We start from the raw sequence: 24,130 nt of genomic DNA, 5'->3' as shown, positions 1-24,130 counted from the left end.
ATGCCCACAGTAGCCAGCAGCCACAGTGATGCCCCCAGTAGCCAGCAGCCAGCAGCCACTAGTCACAGTGATACCAGAAGCCACAGTGATGCCCACAGTAGCCAGCAGCCACTAGTCACAGTGATACCAGAAGCCACAGTGATGCCCACAGTAGCCAGCAGACTCTAGTCACAGTGATGCCAGAAGCCACAGTGATGCCCCCAGTAGCCAGCAGCCACAGTGATGCCCACAGTAGCCAGCAGCCACTAGTCACAGTGATACCAGCAGCCACAGTGATGCCCACAGTAGCCAGCAGCCACTAGTCACAGTGATGCCAGAAGCCACAGTGATGCCCCCAGTAGCCAGCAGTCCCAGCGATGCCCCCATTAGCCATCAGTTACAGTGAAGGCCACAGTGGCCAGCAGTGATGACCCAGCAGCCTGCAGTCACATGGATGTTACCCAGTAGCCAACAGCCACAGGAATGCAGCCAGTAGTAAGAAAAATATCCCTAGTCTGCAGTCGCAGGGATGCTCCAGGTAGTCACCAGTAACAGGGATGCCCCCGGTAGCAAGCAATCACAAAGATTCAACGGGTAAGCCAGCAGTCACAGTGATACCCCCCGGTAGCTACACAGTCACAGTGATGCCCCTAGGATCCAGCAATCATAGGGATGCCCCCAGTATCCACAGTGATAAGCCAGTAGACAGTAGTCACAGTAATCACCCCTGTAGTCAGCAGTCGTTGTGATGCCACCAGTAGCCATCAGTCACAGGGATTCTCACAAAGTAGCCAGCAGTCACAGGAATGCCCCCACTAGAGAAAAGTCACTAGGATACCCCCGGTAGCCAGCAGTCACAGTGATGCCCACGGAAGACAAGAGTCACAGTTTTTCCATGGGTAGCCAGCAGTCACTGTGATGTCTCCTCTAGCCATCAATCATAGGATTCCCCACAGCCCCTGCCCCGGTAGCCAGCAGTCACCGGTAGCCAGCAGTCACAGGGCCTGCCCCCGGTAGCCAGCAGTCACAGTGATGCCCATGGAAGACAAGAGTCACAGTTTTTCCATGGGTAGCCAGCAGTCACTGTGATGTCTCCTCTAGCCATCAATCATAGGATTCCCCACAGCCCCTGCCCCGGTAGCCAGCAGTCACCGGTAGCCAGCAGTCACAGGGCCTGCCCCCGGTAGCCAGCAGTCACAGAAATGCTCTGTTAGCCAGCAGGCACAAGAATGCCCCCGGTAGCCAGCAGTCACAGGGCCTTCCTATGGTAGCCAGCAGTCACAGGGCCTGCCCCCGGTAGCCAGCAGTCACAGGGCCTGCCCCCGGTAGCCAGCAGTCACAGAAATGCTCTGTTAGCCAGCAGTCACAGGGCCTGCCCCCGGTAGCCAGCAGTCACAGGGCCTGCCCCCGGTAGCCAGCAGTCACAGGGCCTGCCCCCGGTAGCCAGCAGTCACAGGGCCTGCCCCCGGTAGCCAGCAGTCACAGGGCCTGCCCCCGGTAGCCAGCAGTCACAGAAATGCTCTGTTAGCCAGCAGTCACAGGGCCTGCCCCCGGTAGCCAGCAGTCACAGGGCCTGCCCCCGGTAGCCAGCAGTCACAGGGCCTGCCCCCGGTAGCCAGCAGTCACAGGGCCTGCCCCCGGTAGCCAGCAGTCACAGGGCCTGCCCCCGGTAGCCAGCAGTCACAGGGCCTGCCCCCGGTAGCCAGCAGTCACAGGGCCTGCCCCCGGTAGCCAGCAGTCACAGGGCCTGCCCCCGGTAGCCAGCAGTCACAGGGCCTGCCCCCGGGAGCCAGCAGTCACAGGGCCTGCCCCCGGTAGCCAGCAGTCACAGGGCCTGCCCCCGGTAGCCAGCAGTCACAGGGCCTGCCCCCGGTAGTCAGCAGTCACAGGGCCTGCCCCCGGTAGTCAGCAATCACAACGATGCCCCCAGTAGCCAGCAGTCACAGTGATGCCCACGGAAGACAAGAGTCACAGTATTTCCATGGGTAGCCAGCAGTCACTGTGATGTCTCCTCTAGCCATCAATCATAGGATTCCCCACAGCCCCTGCCCCTGGTAGCCAGCAGTCACAGGGCCTGCCCCCGGTAGCCAGCAGTCACAGAAATGCTCTGTTAGCCAGCAGTCACAAGAATGCCCCCGGTAGCCAGCAGTCACAGAAATGCTCTGTTAGCCAGCAGTCACAGGGCCTGCCCCCGGTAGCCAGCAGTCACAGGGCCTGCCCCCGGTAGCCAGCAGTCACAGAAATGCTCTGTTAGCCAGCAGTTACAGGGCCTGCCCCCGGTAGCCAGCAGTCACAGGGCCTGCCCCCGGTAGTCAGCAGTCACAACGATGCCCCCAGTAGCCAGCAGTCACAGCGATGCCCCCGGAAGCCAGCGGACACAGGAATGCCCTCGGTAGCCAAAAGTCACAATGATGACCCCGGTAGCCAGCAGTCACTGTGATTTCACTGCTAGCCAGCAATCACAGGGATTCTCCCTGGTACCTAGCAGTCATAGTAATGCCCGCAGCAGTCACAGGAATAACCCCAGTAGCCAGCAGTTACTGGAATGCCCCTGTTAGCCAGTAGTCACAGAAATGCCCCTGGCAGCCAGCAGTCACTGGGATTATCCCCTGTAGCCTGCAGTCACAGGAATGCCCCTGGTAGCCAGCAATCACAAGAATGCCGTAGGCAGCAAGCGGTCACAGTAATGCACCCAGTAGCCAGCAGTGACAATGATACCCACCCTTAGACAGCAGTCCAGCAGTCACAGGGATGCACCCCGGCAGCCAGTAGTTACAGGGATTCTTATCAGTAGCTAGCAGCCACAGAAATGCCCCCAGTAGCCAGTAGTCACAATGATGCCCCCGGTAGCCAGTGGTCACAATGATGCCCACCCATAGCCAGCAGTGACAGGGATGCCCCCAGGTAGCCAGTAGTTACAGGGATTCTCGCTAGTAGTCACAGTGATGCCCCCAGCAGCCACAGAAATGCCCCTGGTAGCCAGTAGTCACAATGATGCCCCCAGTAATGATAACAGTACAAAGACAATGTTAAAGATTGAAGCCTGTGTAAGGGAAATCCTGTGGACCACAGTACCTGGCGTTCAGCCCCACAACGCGCCTTTCATCCCGCAGGTCTTCCTCGATCCTCTCTTCTCAGCTCATCTATTTCAAAACGTGACTTAACGCAGCCTGAATATTTTCTCTCCAATCTTCAGGGAAATCTCTCCTTAGTTTTCAGTGCGGTGACACAATGAAACCACAAAGCACGGGGACTGTCAGTGTCCAGGGGTAACATCATCCTTATCCAGGACAGTACATCTAATATCATTATTTATGTGTCAGGTCCAGGATCAGGTGTGACCACGTGTTTATATGACATGGACCTAAAGGGAACCTGTCACCACGTCTCTCACAAATATAGGAACAATAGGGAAATAAGTATTCCAGGAAGGGATAAGGGTGATGGCACACGTGGCGTTTTGAACGTATTTTTGGCCCATTTTTAAGCATGCGTTTTTTGACGGACTCCTTAAAAACGGGCCAAAAAAGCGTTCAAAACGCCACATGTGCCATCACCCTAAGGAAAACAATGCCTATTGGCAGCTCCCTTGACATCAAAGCTGACCTTCAGGAAGCCTAACGACACGATGCTGGATTAAAACCAAACCAGAAGGAACAGACTCCCAACTGAACACAGATCTGTTTCCACCTGTTTGGGTCTCTTCAGCACAGCCTAGGGAACTGGTTTGGATGAGTGAGAGGCTTTTGACTAAGGTCGGGATGTAAAAGTTCCATTACAGCTAGTGACAGGTTCCCATACAGCCCTATTAACTAAATGCCCCTTCTTTTTGGTAAAATCTCTAACATCCCCAGAAAATCAACTTTGTTATCTTACCTGGCATCCAGCCAGCTCTAGCAGGAGTCGGAGGGGCATGATCTGCCCAATCATCATTCAGCATGCCAGGTGACCAGGGTGATGTCATCTAAGGTCCTTTAACCACTTACATTTGCAGAATCTACTCCATACAGGTAAGTGATCACAGGAAATCCCAGCATGCCTCCCTGCAGGAGCAGAACGCCATGGAGATGTGTTGTCATTTCTTGTGTTCAGATACATTCACGGGGAAGCTATATGACATGATAAATCTGCCCCAGTGTATGAGATGTCATAGAGTAACCCCGAATTACAGTAACACAGCGATTCCTGCGCCGAAAATCATCACAAAACACATTTATTTCTCATTTACTAATAATACAGAAAATCTCTGAGATGACGACCGCGAGGAAAACTTAACCCTTTATCCCTGATGAAATAAAAATGTATCTAAGCAGCTAAATAATGAGGCCCTCACGTATAAATCTACCCCCCCCCCCCCGGGTAGTTCTGTCATTTGCGGCTTGGGCTGTCGGGTCGCAGACATGGAATATAAGCCATCGCTTGTGTGACTATTTCTCTACACTGTAAATGCTGTAAAATAAAAAAACTACAATAAATAAATGGGCGCCCAGGGAGAAGCTCGACATATTTCAAATTACTTTTCTTAGAGTAAGTTTGTTATGTTTTGACACAAGTGGTGGCCGGTGCCAGAGGGGGCGCCCAGAGCCCGACCAGGGGGCGCCCAGAGCCCAATCAGGGGAACGCCCAGAGCCCAATCAGGGGAACGCCCAGAGCCCAATCAGGGGAACGCCCAGAGCCCAATCAGGGGAACGCCCAGAGCCCAATCAGGGGAACGCCCAGAGCCCAATCAGGGGAACGCCCAGAGCCCAATCAGGGGAACGCCCAGAGCCCAATCAGGGGAACGCCCAGAGCCCAATCAGGGGAACGCCCAGAGCCCAATCAGGGGGCGCCCAGAGCCCAATCAGGGGAACACCCAGAGCCCAATCAGGGGGCGCCCAGAGCCCAATCAGGGGAACACCCAGAGCCCAATCAGGGGGCGCCCAGAGCCCAATCAGGGGAACGCCCAGAGCCCAATCAGGGGAACGCCCAGAGCCCAATCAGGGGAACGCCCAGAGCCCAATCAGGGGAACACCCAGAGCCCGATCAGGGGAACACCCAGAGCCCGATCAGGGGAACACCCAGAGCCCAATCAGGGGGCGCCCAGAGCCCAATCAGGGGAACACACAGAGCCCAATCAGGGGGCGCCCAGAGCCCAATCAGGGGAACACCCAGAGCCCAATCAGGGGAACACCCAGAGCCCAATCAGGGGAACGCCCAGAGCCCGATCAGGGGAACACCCAGAGCCCGGTCAGGGGGCGCCCAGAGCCCGGTCAGGGGGCGCCCAGAGCCCGATCAGGGGGCGCCCAGAGCATTGGGTCAGCGCAGAGTTTGCCAGGCTGGACTCCTCCAGAATGTGCCGCACTCAGCGATATTAAGCACAGAAGTGAGAGGAAAGTCTACATTGCCCATTGACTTCTAAGTATGGAACGTGCTGAGCGCAGGTGTGAACTGAGCCTTAAAGGCTTTGATCTCCCATCGAAATCCAGCGGTAAACCAGGAAGAAAGAAGAAGTCACAGAAATCACCAACAGCAAATCTGAGCTCAACATCTGCAAAGAGTTTGTATGTTCTCTCCGTGTTTGTGTGGGTTTCCTACTGGTCCTCCGGTTTCCTCCCACACTCCAAAACATATTGGTAGGTGATTAGATTGTGAGCTCCATGGGGACGGGGACTGATCTGGAAGCTGTGTGCAGCGCTGCGGTATCTGTGTGCGCTGTATAAATAAAGGATTATTATTATTACGCAGGCAGAGTGACAGGACGTTGCGTGCGGCTGGGTGACAGTCCGTTTTGCGTGTAAAAATAAGAAATGCTTGTCCTCCCCCCCCCCCCCCCTCTGATGCTCCCATAAGTCACATCTATAGCGGGCACCCACTACAGGTCCTGCCTTGGGAAGTTTACAGCGACCGTAGGCAGAGGGCGGACGCTGCGCCTCTCTAGACACACCGGAGCGATCTTCTATATTGTATTTATAGCCCCCCAGCACCTCTGGTAAATGATCGAGGAGCCTGGACACCCCTTCCCTCCATTGCCCTTTTCTGATTGTGCATTTCCATTTTTTCCCCTTTTTTCTGCAGCTTTATGATTGCTCTGCACCGCTTTGGTTTTTGGGTCGGTGGGATCAAGGGAATCCAGAATTTATACTGCTTTTATTAGGTTATAAAGAATTAAAACCTTAAAATGTCCTAATTCTGACGTATTCTGCCGCTAATAACTCTTCTATACTTTGGCGTCACTGCAGGATGAGATGACGTTTGTCTGATACTCGTGGACCGTCTGAGCCTCTTACATTTTTATGTGTTGTAAAATGACAAAAGAAAGACGTTCCAGACATTTGGATTCATAACCGGTTTTATAGTTTTGGGACCCGGCGATACATAACATGTTTAAGGATTTTACTACTTTTTTAGACCTGAGTGAAGCCCCCCCCCCCCCCCCCGACCTTGTTCAAATCTAACAAAATTGGTGTCAAACATTTGTGCAGCAAAAACTTTCATGTGCGATTATTGTTTTTAATGTATTGATCATTATTTGCAGAGGTCATTCCTTCCAAAGTACAATGGGGCTTATTTACTAAGGGTCCGCGGATCGCACTGATTTTAGAAATTTTCGGGATTTGCACCGCTGTGACAGGTATTTAACAAAGGATCGAATTGTGGCGCAATTGCGTCGGCTTTCATGGGATAGAAATCGGGGTGCGCGGTCGTCGGGCGATCCGACTGATTCGGATTGAGGGCAGGGTTTAATATTGAAATTGTGTCGCAATCAATGCACTTACATGCACCAGGAAGAAGAAGGAGAACTCCAGGGACCTGAGCGGGGAAGTGACACATGCAGGATATCGGGGGCAGGATCTTAGTGACTCCCCGCACAGCGCATTATACACGGACAATGCACTTACATGCACCAGGAAGAAGAAGGAGAACTCCAGGGACCTGAGCGGGGAGGTGACACATGCAGGATATCAGGTGCAGGATCTTAGTGACTCCCCGCACAACGCATTATACACGGACAATGCACTTACATGCACCAGGAAGAAGAAGGAGAACTCCAGGGACCTGAGCGGGGAGGTGACACATGCAGGATATCAGGTGCAGGATCTTAGTGACTCCCCGCACAACGCATTATACACGGACAATGCACTTACATGCACCAGGGAGAAGAAGGTGAACTCCGGGGACCTGAGCAGGGAAGTGATACATGCAGGATATCAGGTGCAGGATCTTAGTGACTCCCCGCACAGCGCATTATACACGGACAATGCACTCACATGCACCAGGAAGAAGAAGGAGAACTCCGGGGACCTGAGCGGGGAAGCAACACATGCAGGATATCAGGTGCAGGATCTTAGTGACTCCCCGCACAGCGCATTATACACAGACAATGCACTTACATGCACCAGGAAGAAGAAGGTGAACTCCGGGGACCTGAGCGGGGAAGCGACACATGCAGGATATCGGGCGCAGGATCTTAGTGACTCCCCGCACAGCACATTATACACGGACAATGCACTTACATGCACCAGGAAGAAGAAGGTGAACTCCGGGACCTGAGCGGGGAAGCGACACATGCAGGATATCAGGTGCAGGATCTTAGTGACTCCCCGCACAGCGCATTATACACAGACAATGCACTTACATGCACCAGGAAGAAGAAGGTGAACTCCGGGGACCTGAGCGGGGAAGCGACACATGCAGGATATCGGGCGCACGATCTTAGTGACTCCCCGCACAGCGCATTATACACAGACAATGCACTTACATGCACCAGGAAGAAGAAGGTGAACTCCAGGGACCTGAGCGGGGAAGTGACACATGCAGGATATCGGGCGCAGGATCTTAGTGACTCCCCGCACAGCACATTATACACGGACAATGCACTTACATGCACCAGGAAGAAGAAGGTGAACTCCAGGGACCTGAGCGGGGAAGTGACACATGCAGGATATCGGGCGCAGGATCTTAGCGACTCCCCGCACAGCGCATTATACATGGACAATGCACTTACATGCACCAGGAAGAAGAAGATGAACTCCAGGGACCTGAGCGGGGATGTGACACATGCAGGATATCGGGGGCACGATCTTGGTGACTCCCCGCACAGCGCATTATACACGGACAATGCACCAGGAAGAAGAAGGTGAACTCCGGGGACCTGAGTGGGGAAGCGACACATGCAGGATATCGGGTGCAGGATCTTAGTGACTCCCCGCACAGCGCATTATACATGGACAGTGCACTTAAATGCACCAGGAAGAAGAAGGTGAACTCCAGGGACCTGAGTGGGGAAGCGACACATGCAGGATATCGGGGGCAGGATCTTAGTGACTCCCCGCACAGCGCATTATACACGGACAATGCACTTACATGCACCAGGAAGAGGAAGGTGAACTCCGGGGACCTGAGCGGGGAAGCGACACATGCAGGATATCGGGGGCACGATCTTGGTGACTCCCCGCACAGCGCATTATACACGGACAATGCACTTACATGCACCAGGAAGAAGAAGTTGAACTCCGGGGACCTGAGCGGGGAAGCGACACATGCAGGATATCGGAAGCAAGATCTTAGTGACTCCCCGCACAGCGCATTATACACGGACAATGCACCAGGAAGAAGAAGGTGAACTCCGGGGACCTGAGCGGGGAAGTGACACATGCAGGATATCGGACGCACGATCTTGGTGACTCCCCACACAGCACATTATACACGGACAATGCACTTACATGCACCAGGAAGAAGAAGGTGAACTCCGGGGACCTGAGTGGGGAAGCGACACATGCAGGATATCGGGGGCAGGATCTTAGTGACTCCCCGCTCAGCGCATTATACACGGACAATGCACTTACATGCACCAGGAAGAAGAAGGTGAACTCCAGGGACCTGAGCGGGGAAGAGACACATGCAGGATATCGGGTGCAGGATCTTAGTGACTCCCCGCACAGCGCATTATACACGGACAATGCACTTACATGCACCAGGAAGAAGAAGGTGAACTCCGGGGACCTGAGCGGGGAAGTGACACATGCAGGATATCGGACGCACGATTTAAGTGACTCCCCGCACAGCGCATTATACACGGACAATGCACTTACATGCACCAGGAAGAAGAAGGTGAACTCCAGGGACCTGAGTGGGGAAGAGACACATGCAGGATATCGGGTGCAGGATCTTAGTGACTCCCCGCACAGCACATTATACACGGACAATGCACTTACATGCACCGGGAAGAAGAAGGTGAACTCCGGGGACCTGAGCAGGGAAGTGACACATGCAGGATATCGGGGGGCAGGATCTTAGTGACTCCCCGCACAGCACATTATACACGGACAATGCACTTACATGCACCGGGAAGAAGAAGGTGAACTCCGGGGACCTGAGCGGGGAAGCGACACATGCAGGATATCGGACGCACGATCTTAGTGACTCCCCGCACAGCGCATTATACACGGACAATGCACTTACATGCACCAGGAAGAAGAAGGTGAACTCCAGGGACCTGAGCGGGGAAGAGACACATGCAGGATACCGGGCGCAGGATCTTAGTGACTCCCCGCACAGCGCATTATACACGGACAATGCACTTACATGCACCGGGAAGAAGAAGGTGAACTCCGGGGACCTGAGCGGGGAAGCGACACATGCAGGATATCGGACGCACGATTTAAGTGACTCCCCGCACAGCGCATTATACACGGACAATGCACTTACATGCACCAGGAAGAAGGTGAACTCCGGGGACCTGAGCGGGGAAGCGACACATGCAGGATATCGGACGCACGATTTAAGTGACTCCCCGCACAGCGCATTGACGTCGGACAATGCACTTTAGTTGAACTTGGTTGGCTGGGTAAGTAAATGTGCCCCAATGTGTTTTCTAGCTCCCCCTGGTGATCAAACCAGAGAAGAGTCACTTGATTTGTTTATTTTAACAGTTCATCTTGAACATCTTAACTTGTATAAAAACCTAAGACACAAGTAAAAAAAACCCTGATAGCGGCACAAACTCAATTTTTTGCTGCACAAATGTTTGACACCACTTTTGTTTGATTCGGTTAATGGGGGGGGGGGTTGGTTGACCTCTGATGACCTCTGGAAACTTTTATTAATATATTAAAAAACGATCAAGGCACAAACAGAAATTTCTGCTGCACAAACATTTGACACCAATTTTGTTAGATTTGAACAAGTTTTGGGGGGCCGACTTCACTCCTCTGCCTTGTGTACTTTAAATTTGTCTGATGGATCCTACCATTTACGGCCTTCCTGCGTTTCTGCACATGATCTGATACAATGTGCAATCAGCACATTGTATCAGATCTTCAGAAGTGGCGATGCCTGTAGCGTCTTACAGATTCCGTGTCACAGCGACGCCTCGTCCCTCCCTGATGATGTCACAGCCGAGATGGCAGCGTCCGTGCTCATACAAGTAGTAACCCAAGTAATAGCGCAACATGCGCCAAGCACCGGCTCTGCATGGAGAGGGCGAGTCCTCCCCGTACACTGATGTACTATTACTACAAGGGGTTACAGCGAATATCTGCTCCGGCCAAAACATACAACATCTATCTGCTCGCTGGGCTGAAACAGCTGATCATCGTGGAAGGCGGGTGCCTATAGGGCGTCTGTAGGGTGCCTATAGGGCGTCTGTAAGGTGCCTATAGGGTGTCTGTGGGGCATCTGTAGGGTGCCTATAGGGCAGTGATGGCGAACCTTTAAGCGGCCGAGTGCCCAAACTGCAACCCAAAACCCCCTTTTTTATTGCGAGATGCCAACCAAAAATTAAAGCAGTAACTTATTGCTCCCTGTTCCTCAACAACGTTCAATCATATTGGCCTCCTGAGGACAATATGGAAAATTTGCATCATTTTAGCTTCTTTCCAGTGTTCCTCCGTACTCTGAGAATTGTGGGGCCAGCAGAAGGTCCTGTTGGGGTGGTGGCCCGAGTGCCCACAGAACGGGCTTGGAGTGCCGCCTCTGGCACCAGTGCCATAGGTTCGCCACCACTGCTATAGGGCGTCTGTAGGGTGCCTATGGGGTGTATAGGGGGCGTCTGTAGGGTGCCTATGGGGTGTATAGGGGGCGTCTGTAGGGTGCCTATGGGGTGTCTGTGGGGTGTATAGGGGGCGTCTGTAGGGTGTATAGGGGGCGTCTGTAGGGTGTCTATAGGGCGTCTGTAGGGTGCCTATAGGGTCTCTGTGGGGTGTATAGGGGGCGTCTGTAGGGTGCCTATAGGGTGTCTGTGGGGTGTATAGGGGGCGTCTGTAGGGTGCCTATAGGGTGTCTGTGGGGTGTATAGGGGGCGTCTGTAGGGTGCCTGTAGGGTGTATAGGGGGCGTCTGTAGGGTGCCTATAGGGTGTCTGTGGGGTGTATAGGGGGCGTCTGTAGGGTGCCTATAGGGTGTCTGTGGGGTGTATAGGAGGCGTCTGTAGGGTGCCTATAGGGTGTCTGTAGGGTGTATAGGGGGCGTCTGTGGGGGGTCTGTAAGGTGTAGTCAGCAATCAACAATTTCTTAAAGGACAAGTTCTCTCCTGTCAGCACTGATGAGTAGCACAAGCGCAAAACTGTGGGTCCAAAACTGCCCCCCACATGACTCCGCAGGGAAACCTTCCATCTTCTGTCGCGTCTCCTGGAGTCTAATACAAACGAACATGGAGCGGCTCCAGGATCAGGTAAAATCTTCATGAGACATTTACCGTCACTGTCCTGCGGTGAAGCCTTTGCGGGTCATCTGCACAATACTGTGACGTTTGTATCCAGGGAAGCGCCCACACTGGGGAGTATTTTATTGTTCAGTGCTCCGGCCAATAGGAAGGATACTCGGCTTCCTACAGGCGGATTTTTTAGATACTAAATGTATTTGCAGTAATTTTTCGTCTCCATCTAAGAATTTCATTGCAGCCGGTGCGGGCGAGCAGTTTAAGATTGGAAACTTTATCAATTGCAATCCCACATTTGTTGTATATGTCATGACATGCAGTGCTTGCCAAGTCCAGTATGTGGGTTGTACCAGAGGACCTCTTAAGGTACGCAATCATCGGCACCTCACAGACGCGAGGATTAAGGATGCGGTTAATATTTCCATGGCATCCCGTCATGGAACGGTGGTAATTGTAGTGCCTTCCAGTGCATAGAAAAAGTGTAGAGACCGATTCGCCGTGGTGACCATAAACGTAAACGATACACCCGGGAGACGTTTTGGATATTTTCCTTGGATACTAGATGTGGATGTGATGCCAGTATAGAGACGTATAATACACACTTACCTCTGTCTGTGCATTAGGTCCTCTATGTTTTTATCATTATGACTCGTAAATGTTTTAATAAATGTAGAATGTTATGTTCAGAGCGTTTTTGGTGCCGCGCCCCCTCCCCCGCTGCCTCTGATGGTGGGGTGGGCTCCGGTCATGGGGCGGGCTCTGCTATCACATAAAGTCCATGATTGTTGTAAGTAAACTTCGCCATGATTAAGAATAGTGGATCTATCCCAAAGGCGCAGGCCAGATCTCCGGACTCGTATTTGGACTCCTGTTCGGATGTGAAGTTTTTAACTGAAATGTAAAATAACGATTGAAGATTTTACGGATACCCGATCCTGGCGCTGGTCCGTGTTCATTTGTATTAGTTTCACACTCCACAAGAAGCTGGAGAGACCGTGCTGGATCGCGCCGCCTGGGAATGAATCTGCTTTCTAGGTGACATTTGCTGTGGACATTGTCTCCTGGAGTCGCCTCCGTTACGGATATGAACATGAGGTTTCATCCCTGTGGATCTTCTGATGTTCCACTAGCGTGTACTTGCGTGTAAAGAATTTGCCGCACGAGGGGCAGACAAAGCGCTTGGCGTCCGTGTGTATTTGCCAGTGTTGGGTGAGGGAGGATCTACGTGCGAAGCAGCGGCCGCACGCCGAGCAGGGGAAGCGCTTCTCTCCCGTGTGCGTCCTCAGGTGGTTCACAAGGTCGGACTTAAAAGTGAAGCGTTTCCCGCACTCTGTACATGGGAAGGGCTTCTCTCCTGTGTGGGTCCGAGTGTGCGCTATCAGAACCGACCGGCACGTGAAGCTCTTCATGCACAAGGGACAGGTGAAGGGTCTCTCCCCCGTGTGGGTCCTGTAGTGCTGCATCAGGGTGCACTTACGCGAGAAGGACTTCCCACACTCCGTGCAAGGAAAAGGCCTTTCTCCCGTGTGAGTTCTCTGATGTTTTACAAGATCCGATTTGGTCCCAAAACTCTTCCCACATTCAGAACATCCGTGCGGCTTCAAACCCACGTGGGTCCTTGCGTGTAACACAAGATATTCATCCCGGGAAAACCCTTCCCCACACGGAGCGCAGGAATGTGGCTGCATAGTGGAGCGAGGAGTCTGGGTACATCCAAAGAGATCCACGGCTCCTGTCCCACCCTCCAGAGGAGAGTCATGGCTGAGAGGATAGGATGGCGGACCAGCAGCAGGACCAGCGCCGTCTGCAACATCAACATCATCCGGGGCAGGAAGGAGATCTCCCTCTGGAGTCATCCTGGCTTCACACGCTGAGGAGAAAGAAGATGTATACATATGATGGATGGAATTATCTCCCATAAACCCACATGGAAAGGAAACGGACCAATCAGATCTCTTGGCTGGTGAAGAACACAACTGGGGCAGATGGTGCTGATGCTTAAAGGGATATTCTCATCTGGGCAGTCACATTCAGTGTCATTAATCTGCCATATAGAAACATTTCTTCAATTAGATGTGAAGATAATTTCTCATAAATGTAGTGATATGGTCCCTTAGAAACCAGACTGTGTCCTTGGATACGACCACCTCTGCTGGAGGGATTGCACAAAGAAACAAAAGGTTTTTGTACATGAAATGTCCGGGAGTTACTGCAGGTCCCACAGCCGTCCTGTGGTAATGATCGCTGAATCCAGGAGGTCAGGCAGGGGTCAATAGTGCATGTCTGACCACTGCTGCCAGAGTGCGGGGTGGTTGTATCCAAGGACAGCTATCTCGTTTCCAAGGGACAGAATGAATACATTTATAAGAAATTATCTTCACACAGGAACATTTATTTTAATAACATCCAATTGAAGAAATGTTTCCATGTGGCAAATTAATTTAATTAAATGTAAATGTCCAGACGGTAAAACCCCTTTAAATACATAAAACGGAGAGGAAAATCCTTGATACCTGGACTGGTAGAGGGCGGGATTCCTTCCTCCATCGGCGGCTGATCGTCCATTGAACAAGACTCTTCTTTTAAAATAACAACCAGATCTTCATCCTAAAAATCGCATTTCGGATCAGTGAACAATAGCAGATAAAGATTCACTGAGCAGTGGTCGTCTCCAAGCAAGCCCCTTGTACCTGAGGATCCGGTGAGGCTCGGAGACTTTCCTCTGGATGGTTCAGGGAATATGTAGGACGGGGACATCTCTCGGGTGCATTGCTCCTAATGGATGGACCTGTAGATTACATGTACAGGGACTGAGTACAGAAGATTCTCCAAGTGTCCCTCAAAACTGCTCTCCCTCCTGTCTCCTCTCACCTGGTGATGTGAGGGTCCGGGGGTCCTCCAGCATGAGGTCCTGGTACTGGTCCTTGTGCTCCTCTATGTAGTCCCACTCCTCCAGGGAGAAATGGACCGTGACGTCCTGACACCTCACAGGGACCTGAGACACAATGATACAAGTCATCACCCGGACACGTCGCCCCTCGTGTTATTAGATCATGTACCCCCGGACCCCTCACCTCTCCGCTCAGCAGCTCCAGGATGTTCTGGATAAGATTTCGGATCTTCTGGTCATTGTTATCATGCACTGGATGTAGAGAATTGTTTGGTGGTCTCGGGGTCCGACTGACGTTGACGGATGGATCATGTTCAGCAGATGCCTTCACCACCAAGAAATCCTGAGGATGGAGACAAAGACTCTTGGGTTCCTCTGGATCTCTACGAAAGAGGTACTAATACCATGAATGCTACAGAAATACTGATATACCGGACCGATAATCCCTCAGAACCGATGTCAGTGATCTCCTCACCTCTCCCATCTACAGAAATACTGATATACCGGACCCATAATCCCTCAGAACCGATGTCAGTGATCTCCTCACCTCTCCCATCTACAGAAATACTGATATACCGGACCGATAATCCCTCAGAACCGATGTCAGTGATCTCCTCACCTCTCCCGTCTACAGAAATACTGATATACCGGACCGATAATCCCTCAGAACCGATGTCAGTGATCTCCTCACCTCTCCCATCTACAGAAATACTGATATACCGGACCGATAATCCCTCAGAACCGATGTCAGTGATCTCCTCACCTCTCCCATCTCCAGAAATACTGATATACCGGACCGATAATCCCTCAGAACCGCTGTCAGTGATCTCCTCACCTCTCCTGTCTACAGAAATACTGATATACCGGACCCATAATCCATCAGAACCGATGTCAGTGATCTCCTCACCTCTCTCATCTTCAGAAATACTGATATACCGGACCCATAATCCATCAGAACCGATGTCAGTGATCTCCTCACCTCTCCCATCTACAGAAATACTGATATACCGGACCGATCCCTCAGAACCGATGTCAGTGATCTCCTCACCTCTCCCATCTACAGAAATACTGATATACCGGACCAATAATCCCTCAGAACCGATGTCAGTGATCTCCTCACCTCTCCCATCTACAGAAATACTGATATACCGGACCGATAATCCCTCAGAACCGATGTCAGTGATCTCCTCACCTCTCCTGTCTACAGAAATACTGATATATCGGACCCATAATCCCTCAGAACCGATGTCAGTGATCTCCTCACCTCTCCTGTCTACAGAAATACTGATATACCGGACCGATAATCCCTCAGAACCGATGTCAGTGATCTCCTCACCTCTCCTGTCTACAGAAATACTGATATACCGGACCCATAATCCCTCAGAACCGATGTCAGTGATCTCCTCACCTCTCCCATCTACAGAAATACTGATATAATGGACCGATCCCTCAGAACCGATGTCAGTGATCTCCTCACCTCTCCCATCTACAGAAATACTGATATACCGGACCGATAATCCCTCAGAACCGATGTCAGTGATCTCCTCACCTCTCCCATCTACAGAAATACTGATATACCGGACCCATAATCCCTCAGAACCGATGTCAGTGATCTCCTCACCTCTCCCATCTACAGAAATACTGATATACCGGACCGATAATCCCTCAGAACCGATGTCAGTGATCTCCTCACCTCTCCCGTCTACAGAAATACTGATATACCGGACCGATAATCCCTCAGAACCGATGTCAGTGATCTCCTCACCTCTCCTGTCTACAGAAATACTGATATACCGGACCGATAATCCCTCAGAACCGATGTCAGTGATCTCCTCACCTCTCCCATCACATCTACAGAAATACTGATATACCGGACCGATAATCCCTCAGAACCGATGTCAGTGATCTCCTCACCTCTCCCATCTACAGAAATACTGATATACCGGACCGATAATCCCTCAGAACCGATGTCAGTGATCTCCTCACCTCTCACATCTACAGAAATACTGATATACCGGACCGATAATCCCTCAGAACCGATGTCAGTGATCTCCTCACCTCTCACATCTACAGAAATACTGATATACCGGACCGATAATCCCTCAGAACCGATGTCAGTGATCTCCTCACCTCTCCTGTCTACAGAAACACTGATATACCGGACCGATAATCCCTCAGAACCGATGTCAGTGATCTCCTCACCTCTCCCATCTACAGAAATACTGATATACCGGACCGATAATCCCTCAGAACCGATGTCAGTGATCTCCTCACCTCTCACATCTACAGAAATACTGATATACCGGACCGATAATCCCTCAGAACCGATGTCAGTGATCTCCTCACCTCTCACATCTACAGAAATACTGATATACCGGACCGATAATCCCTCAGAACCGATGTCAGTGATCTCCTCACCTCTCCCATCTACAGAAATACTGATATACCGGACCGATAATCCCTCAGAACCGATGTCAGTGATCTCCTCACCTCTCCCATCTACAGAAATACTGATATACCGGACCGATAATCCCTCAGAACCGATGTCAGTGATCTCCTCACCTCTCCCATCTACAGAAATACTGATATACCGGACCCATAATCCCTCAGAACCGATGTCAGTGATCTCCTCACCTCTCCCATCTACAGAAATACTGATATACCGGACCGATAATCCCTCAGAACCGATGTCAGTGATCTCCTCACCTCTCCCGTCTACAGAAATACTGATATACCGGACCGATAATCCCTCAGAACCGATGTCAGTGATCTCCTCACCTCTCCTGTCACATCTACAGAAATACTGATATACCGGACCGATAATCCCTCAGAACCGATGTCAGTGATCTCCTCACCTCTACCATCTACAGAAATACTGATATACCGGACCAATAATCCCTCAGAACCGATGTCAGTGATCTCCTCACCTCTCCCGTCACATCTACAGAAATACTGATATACCGGACCGATAATCCCTTAGAACCGATGTCAGTGATCTCCTCACCTCTCCCATCTACAGAAATACTGATATACCGGACCGATAATCCCTCAGAACCGATGTCAGTGATCTCCTCACCTCTCCCGTCTACAGAAATACTGATATACCGGACCGATAATCCCTCAGAACCGATGTCAGTGATCTCCTCACCTCTCCCATCTACAGAAATACTGATATACCGGACCGATAATCCCTCAGAACCGATGTCAGTGATCTCCTCACCTCTCCCATCTACAGAAATACTGATATACCGGACCCATAATCCCTCAGAACCGATGTCAGAGATCTCCTCACCTCTCCCATCTACAGAAATACTGATATACCGGACCCATAATCCCTCAGAACCGATGTCAGTGATCTCCTCACCTCTCCTGTCACATCTACAGAAATACTGATATACCGGACCGATAATCCCTCAGAACCGATGTCAGTGATCTCCTCACCTCTCCCATCTACAGAAATACTGATATACCGGACCGATAATCCATCAGAACCGATGTCAGTGATCTCCTCACCTCTCCCATCTACAGAAATACTGATATACCGGACCCATAATCCCTCAGAACCGATGTCAGTGATCTCCTCACCTCTCCTGTCACATCTACAGAAATACTGATATACCGGACCGATAATCCCTCAGAACCGATGTCAGTGATCTCCTCACCTCTCCTGTCTACAGAAATACTGATATACCGGACCGATAATCCCTCAGAACCGATGTCACTGATCTCCTCACCTCTCCCGTCTACAGAAATACTGATATACCGGACCGATAATCCCTCAGAACCGATGTCAGTGATCTCCTCACCTCTCCCATCTACAGAAATACTGATATACCGGACCCATAATCCCTCAGAACCGATGTCACTGATCTCCTCACCTCTCCCATCTACAGAAATACTGATATACCGGACCGATAATCCCTCAGAACCGATGTCAGTGATCTCCTCACCTCTCCCGTCTACAGAAATACTGATATACCGGACCCATAATCCCTCAGAACCGATGTCAGTGATCTCCTCACCTCTCCCATCTACAGAAATACTGATATACCGGACCCATAATCCCTCAGAACCGATGTCAGTGATCTCCTCACCTCTCCTGTCTACAGAAATACTGATATACCGGACAGATAATCCCTCAGAACCGATGTCAGTGATCTCCTCACCTCTCCCATCACATCTACAGAAATACTGATATACCGGACCGATAATCCCTCAGAACCGATGTCAGTGATCTCCTCACCTCTCCCGTCTACAGAAATACTGATATACCGGACCGATAATCCCTCAGAACCGATGTCAGTGATCTCCTCACCTCTCCCATCTACAGAAATACTGATATACCGGACCGATAATCCCTCAGAACCGATGTCAGAGATCTCCTCACCTCTCCCATCTACAGAAATACTGATATACCGGACCGATAATCCCTCAGAACCGATGTCAGTGATCTCCTCACCTCTCCCATCTACAGAAATACTGATATACCGGACCGATAATCCCTCAGAACCGATGTCAGTGATCTCCTCACCTCTCCTGTCACATCTACAGAAATACTGATATACCGGACCCATAATCCCTCAGAACCGATGTCAGTGATCTCCTCACCTCTCCCATCACATCTACAGAAATACTGATATACCGGACCGATAATCCCTCAGAACCGATGTCAGTGATCTCCTCACCTCTCCCATCTACAGAAATACTGATATACCGGACCCATAATCCCTCAGAACCGATGTCAGTGATCTCCTCACCTCTCCCGTCTACAGAAATACTGATATACCGGACCGATAATCCCTCAGAACCGATGTCAGTGATCTCCTCACCTCTCCTGTCACATCTACAGAAATACTGATATACCGGACCCATAATCCCTCAGAACCGATGTCAGTGATCTCCTCACCTCTCCCATCACATCTACAGAAATACTGATATACCGGACCGATAATCCCTCAGAACCGATGTCAGTGATCTCCTCACCTCTCCCATCTACAGAAATACTGATATACCGGACCCATAATCCCTCAGAACCGATGTCAGTGATCTCCTCACCTCTCCCATCTACAGAAATACTGATATACCGGACCGATAATCCCTCAGAACCGATGTCAGTGATCTCCTCACCTCTCCATCTACAGAAATACTGATATACCGGACCGATAATCCCTCAGAACCGATGTCAGTGATCTCCTCACCTCTCCCATCTACAGAAATACTGATATACCGGACCGATAATCCCTCAGAACCGATGTCACTGATCTCCTCACCTCTCCCATCTACAGAAATACTGATATACCGGACCGATAATCCCTCAGAACCGATGTCAGTGATCTCCTCACCTCTCCCATCTACAGAAATACTGATATACCGGACCGATAATCCCTCAGAACCGATGTCAGTGATCTCCTCACCTCTCCCATCTACAGAAATACTGATATACCGGACCGATAATCTCTCAGAACCGATGTCAGTGATCTCCTCACCTCTCCCATCTACAGAAATACTGATATACCGGACCCATAATCCCTCAGAACCGATGTCAGTGATCTCCTCACCTCTCCCGTCTATAGAAATACTGATATACCGGACCGATAATCCCTCAGAACCGATGTCAGTGATCTCCTCACCTCTCCCATCTACAGAAATACTGATATACCGGACCGATAATCCCTCAGAACCGATGTCAGTGATCTCCTCACCTCTCCCGTCTACAGAAATACTGATATACCGGACCGATAATCTCTCAGAACCGATGTCAGTGATCTCCTCACCTCTCCCATCTACAGAAATACTGATATACCGGACCGATAATCCCTCAGAACCGATGTCAGTGATCTCCTCACCTCTCCCGTCTACAGAAATACTGATATACCGGACCCATAATCCCTCAGAACCGATGTCAGTGATCTCCTCACCTCTCCTGTCTACAGAAATACTGATATACCGGACCGATAATCCCTCAGAACCGATGTCAGTGATCTCCTCACCTCTCCCGTCTACAGAAATACTGATATACCGGACCGATAATCCCTCAGAACCGATGTCAGTGATCTCCTCACCTCTCGCATCACATCTACAGAAATACTGATATACCGGACCGATAATCCCTCAGAACCGATGTCAGTGATCTCCTCACCTCTCCCATCTACAGAAATACTGATATACCGGACCGATAATCCCTCAGAACCGATGTCAGTGATCTCCTCACCTCTCCCATCTACAGAAATACTGATATACCGGACCGATAATCCCTTAGAACCGATGTCAGTGATCTCCTCACCTCTCCCATCTACAGAAATACTGATATACTGGACCCATAATCCCTCAGAACCGATGTCAGTGATCTCCTCACCTCTCCTGTCACATCTACAGAAATACTGATATACCGGACCGATAATCCCTCAGAACCGATGTCAGTGATCTCCTCACCTCTCCCATCTACAGAAATACTGATATACCGGACCGATAATCCCTCAGAACCGATGTCAGTGATCTCCTCACCTCTCCCGTCTACAGAAATACTGATATACCGGACCGATAATCCCTCAGAACCGATGTCAGTGATCTCCTCACCTCTCCCGTCTACAGAAATACTGATATACCGGACCGATAATCCCTCAGAACCGATGTCAGTGATCTCCTCACCTCTGCATCACATCTACAGAAATACTGATATACCGGACCGATAATCCCTCAGAACCGATGTCAGTGATCTCCTCACCTCTCCCATCTACAGAAATACTGATATACCGGACCGATAATCCCTCAGAACCGATGTCAGTGATCTCCTCACCTCTCCCATCTACAGAAATACTGATATACCGGACCCATAATCCCTCAGAACCGATGTCAGTGATCTCCTCACCTCTCCCATCTACAGAAATACTGATATACCGGACCGATAATCCCTTAGAACCGATGTCAGTGATCTCCTCACCTCTCCCATCTACAGAAATACTGATATACCGGACCGATAATCCCTCAGAACCGATGTCAGTGATCTCCTCACCTCTCCCATCTACAGAAATACTGATATACTGGACCCATAATCCCTCAGAACCGATGTCAGTGATCTCCTCACCTCTCCTGTCACATCTACAGAAATACTGATATACCGGACCGATAATCCCTCAGAACCGATGTCAGTGATCTCCTCACCTCTCCCATCTACAGAAATACTGATATACCGGACCGATAATCCCTCAGAACCGATGTCAGTGATCTCCTCACCTCTCCCGTCTACAGAAATACTGATATACCGGACCGATAATCCCTCAGAACCGATGTCAGTGATCTCCTCACCTCTCCCGTCTACAGAAATACTGATATACCGGACCGATAATCCCTCAGAACCGATGTCAGTGATCTCCTCACCTCCCCATCTACAGAAATACTGATATACCGGACCGATAATCCCTCAGAACCGATGTCAGTGATCTCCTCACCTCTCCCATCTACAGAAATACTGATATACCGGACCGATAATCCCTCAGAACCGATGTCAGTGATCTCCTCACCTCTCCCGTCTACAGAAATACTGATATACCGGACCGATAATCCCTCAGAACCGATGTCAGTGATCTCCTCACCTCTCCCGTCTACAGAAATACTGATATACCGGACCGATAATCCCTCAGAACCGATGTCAGTGATCTCCTCACCTCTCCCATCTACAGAAATACTGATATACCGGACCCATAATCCCTCAGAACCGATGTCAGTGATCTCCTCACCTCTCCCATCTACAGAAATACTGATATACCGGACCGATAATCCCTCAGAACCGATGTCAGTGATCTCCTCACCTCCCCATCTACAGAAATACTGATATACCGGACCCATAATCCCTCAGAACCGATGTCAGTGATCTCCTCACCTCTCCTGTCACATCTACAGAAATACTGATATACCGGACCGATAATCCCTCAGAACCGATGTCAGTGATCTCCTCACCTCTCACATCTACAGAAATACTGATATACCGGACCGATAATCCCTCAGAACCGATGTCAGTGATCTCCTCACCTCTCCTGTCTACAGAAATACTGATATACCGGACCCATAATCCCTCAGAACCGATGTCAGTGATCTCCTCACCTCTCACATCTACAGAAATACTGATATACCGGACCGATAATCCCTCAGAACCGATGTCAGTGATCTCCTCACCTCTCCCATCTACAGAAATACTGATATACCGGACCGATAATCCCTCAGAACCGATGTCAGTGATCTCCTCACCTCTCCCATCTACAGAAATACTGATATACCGGACCGATAATCCCTCAGAACCGATGTCAGTGATCTCCTCACCTCTCCCATCTACAGAAATACTGATATACCGGACCCATAATCCCTCAGAACCGATGTCAGTGATCTCCTCACCTCTCCTGTCTACAGAAATACTGATATACCGGACCCATAATCCATCAGAACCGATGTCAGTGATCTCCTCACCTCTCCTGTCTACAGAAATACTGATATACCGGACCCATAATCCATCAGAACCGATGTCAGTGATCTCCTCACCTCTCCCATCTACAGAAATACTGATATACCGGACGCATAATCCCTCAGAACCGATGTCAGTGATCTCCTCACCTCTCCCATCTACAGAAATACTGATATACCGGACCGATAATCCCTCAGAACCGATGTCACTGATCTCCTCACCTCTCCCATCTACAGAAATACTGATATACCGGACCCATAATCCCTCAGAACCGATGTCAGTGATCTCCTCACCTCTCCTGTCTACAGAAATACTGATATACCGGACCAATAATCCCTCAGAACCGATGTCAGTGATCTCCTCACCTCTCCCATCTACAGAAATACTGATATACCGGACCAATAATCCCTCAGAACCGATGTCAGTGATCTCCTCACCTCTCCCGTCTACAGAAATACTGATATACCGGACCAATAATCCCTCAGAACCGATGTCAGTGATCTCCTCACCTCTCCCATCTACAGAAATACTGATATACCGGACCGATAATCCCTCAGAACCGATGTCAGTGATCTCCTCACCTCTCCCATCTACAGAAATACTGATATACCGGACCGATAATCCCTCAGAACCGATGTCAGTGATCTCCTCACCTCTCCTGTCTACAGAAATACTGATATACTGGACCGATAATCCCTCAGAACCGATGTCAGTGATCTCCTCACCTCTCCCATCTACAGAAATACTGATATACCGGACCGATAATCCCTCAGAACCGATGTCAGTGATCTCCTCACCTCTCCCATCTACAGAAATACTGATATACCGGACCGATAATCCCTCAGAACCGATGTCAGTGATCTCCTCACCTCTCCTGTCTACAGAAATACTGATATACCGGACCCATAATCCCTCAGAACCGATGTCAGTGATCTCCTCACCTCTCCCATCTACAGAAATACTGATATACCGGACCGATAATCCCTCAGAACCGATGTCAGTGATCTCCTCACCTCTCCCATCTACAGAAATACTGATATACCGGACCGATAATCCCTCAGAACCGATGTCAGTGATCTCCTCACCTCTCCTGTCTACAGAAATACTGATATACCGGACCCATAATCCCTCAGAACCGATGTCAGTGATCTCCTCACCTCTTCCGTCTA

General features: G+C 50.4%; 1 protein-coding gene across 3 annotated transcripts in view; it reads right to left on the bottom strand.

Moving 5' to 3' along the window:
• Positions 1–9,413: 9,413 nt before the first annotated feature.
• Positions 9,414–24,130, bottom strand: part of LOC140106309 (uncharacterized) — a 37,068-nt gene continuing 22,351 nt past the window's right edge. For all 3 annotated transcript variants that reach the window (XM_072130694.1, XM_072130695.1, XM_072130693.1), the window contains exons 3-7: positions 14,691–14,849; positions 14,488–14,611; positions 14,307–14,404; positions 14,130–14,223; positions 9,414–13,486 (exon numbers count right to left, since the gene is read on the bottom strand). In XM_072130694.1, coding sequence (XP_071986795.1) covers positions 12,693–13,486; positions 14,130–14,223; positions 14,307–14,404; positions 14,488–14,611; positions 14,691–14,849 — 1,269 coding nt within the window. In that variant the 3' untranslated portion in view covers positions 9,414–12,692. The remainder of the gene's footprint in view (positions 13,487–14,129; positions 14,224–14,306; positions 14,405–14,487; positions 14,612–14,690; positions 14,850–24,130) is intronic.

The sequence above is a fragment of the Engystomops pustulosus genome, chromosome 11 (genome assembly GCF_040894005.1).
Source record: "Engystomops pustulosus chromosome 11, aEngPut4.maternal, whole genome shotgun sequence".
In the NCBI taxonomy this organism is placed as follows: Eukaryota; Metazoa; Chordata; class Amphibia; order Anura; family Leptodactylidae; genus Engystomops; species Engystomops pustulosus.
Note: the sequence above shows the minus strand (reverse complement) of the source record. Positions and strands in the feature narration are given on the sequence as shown.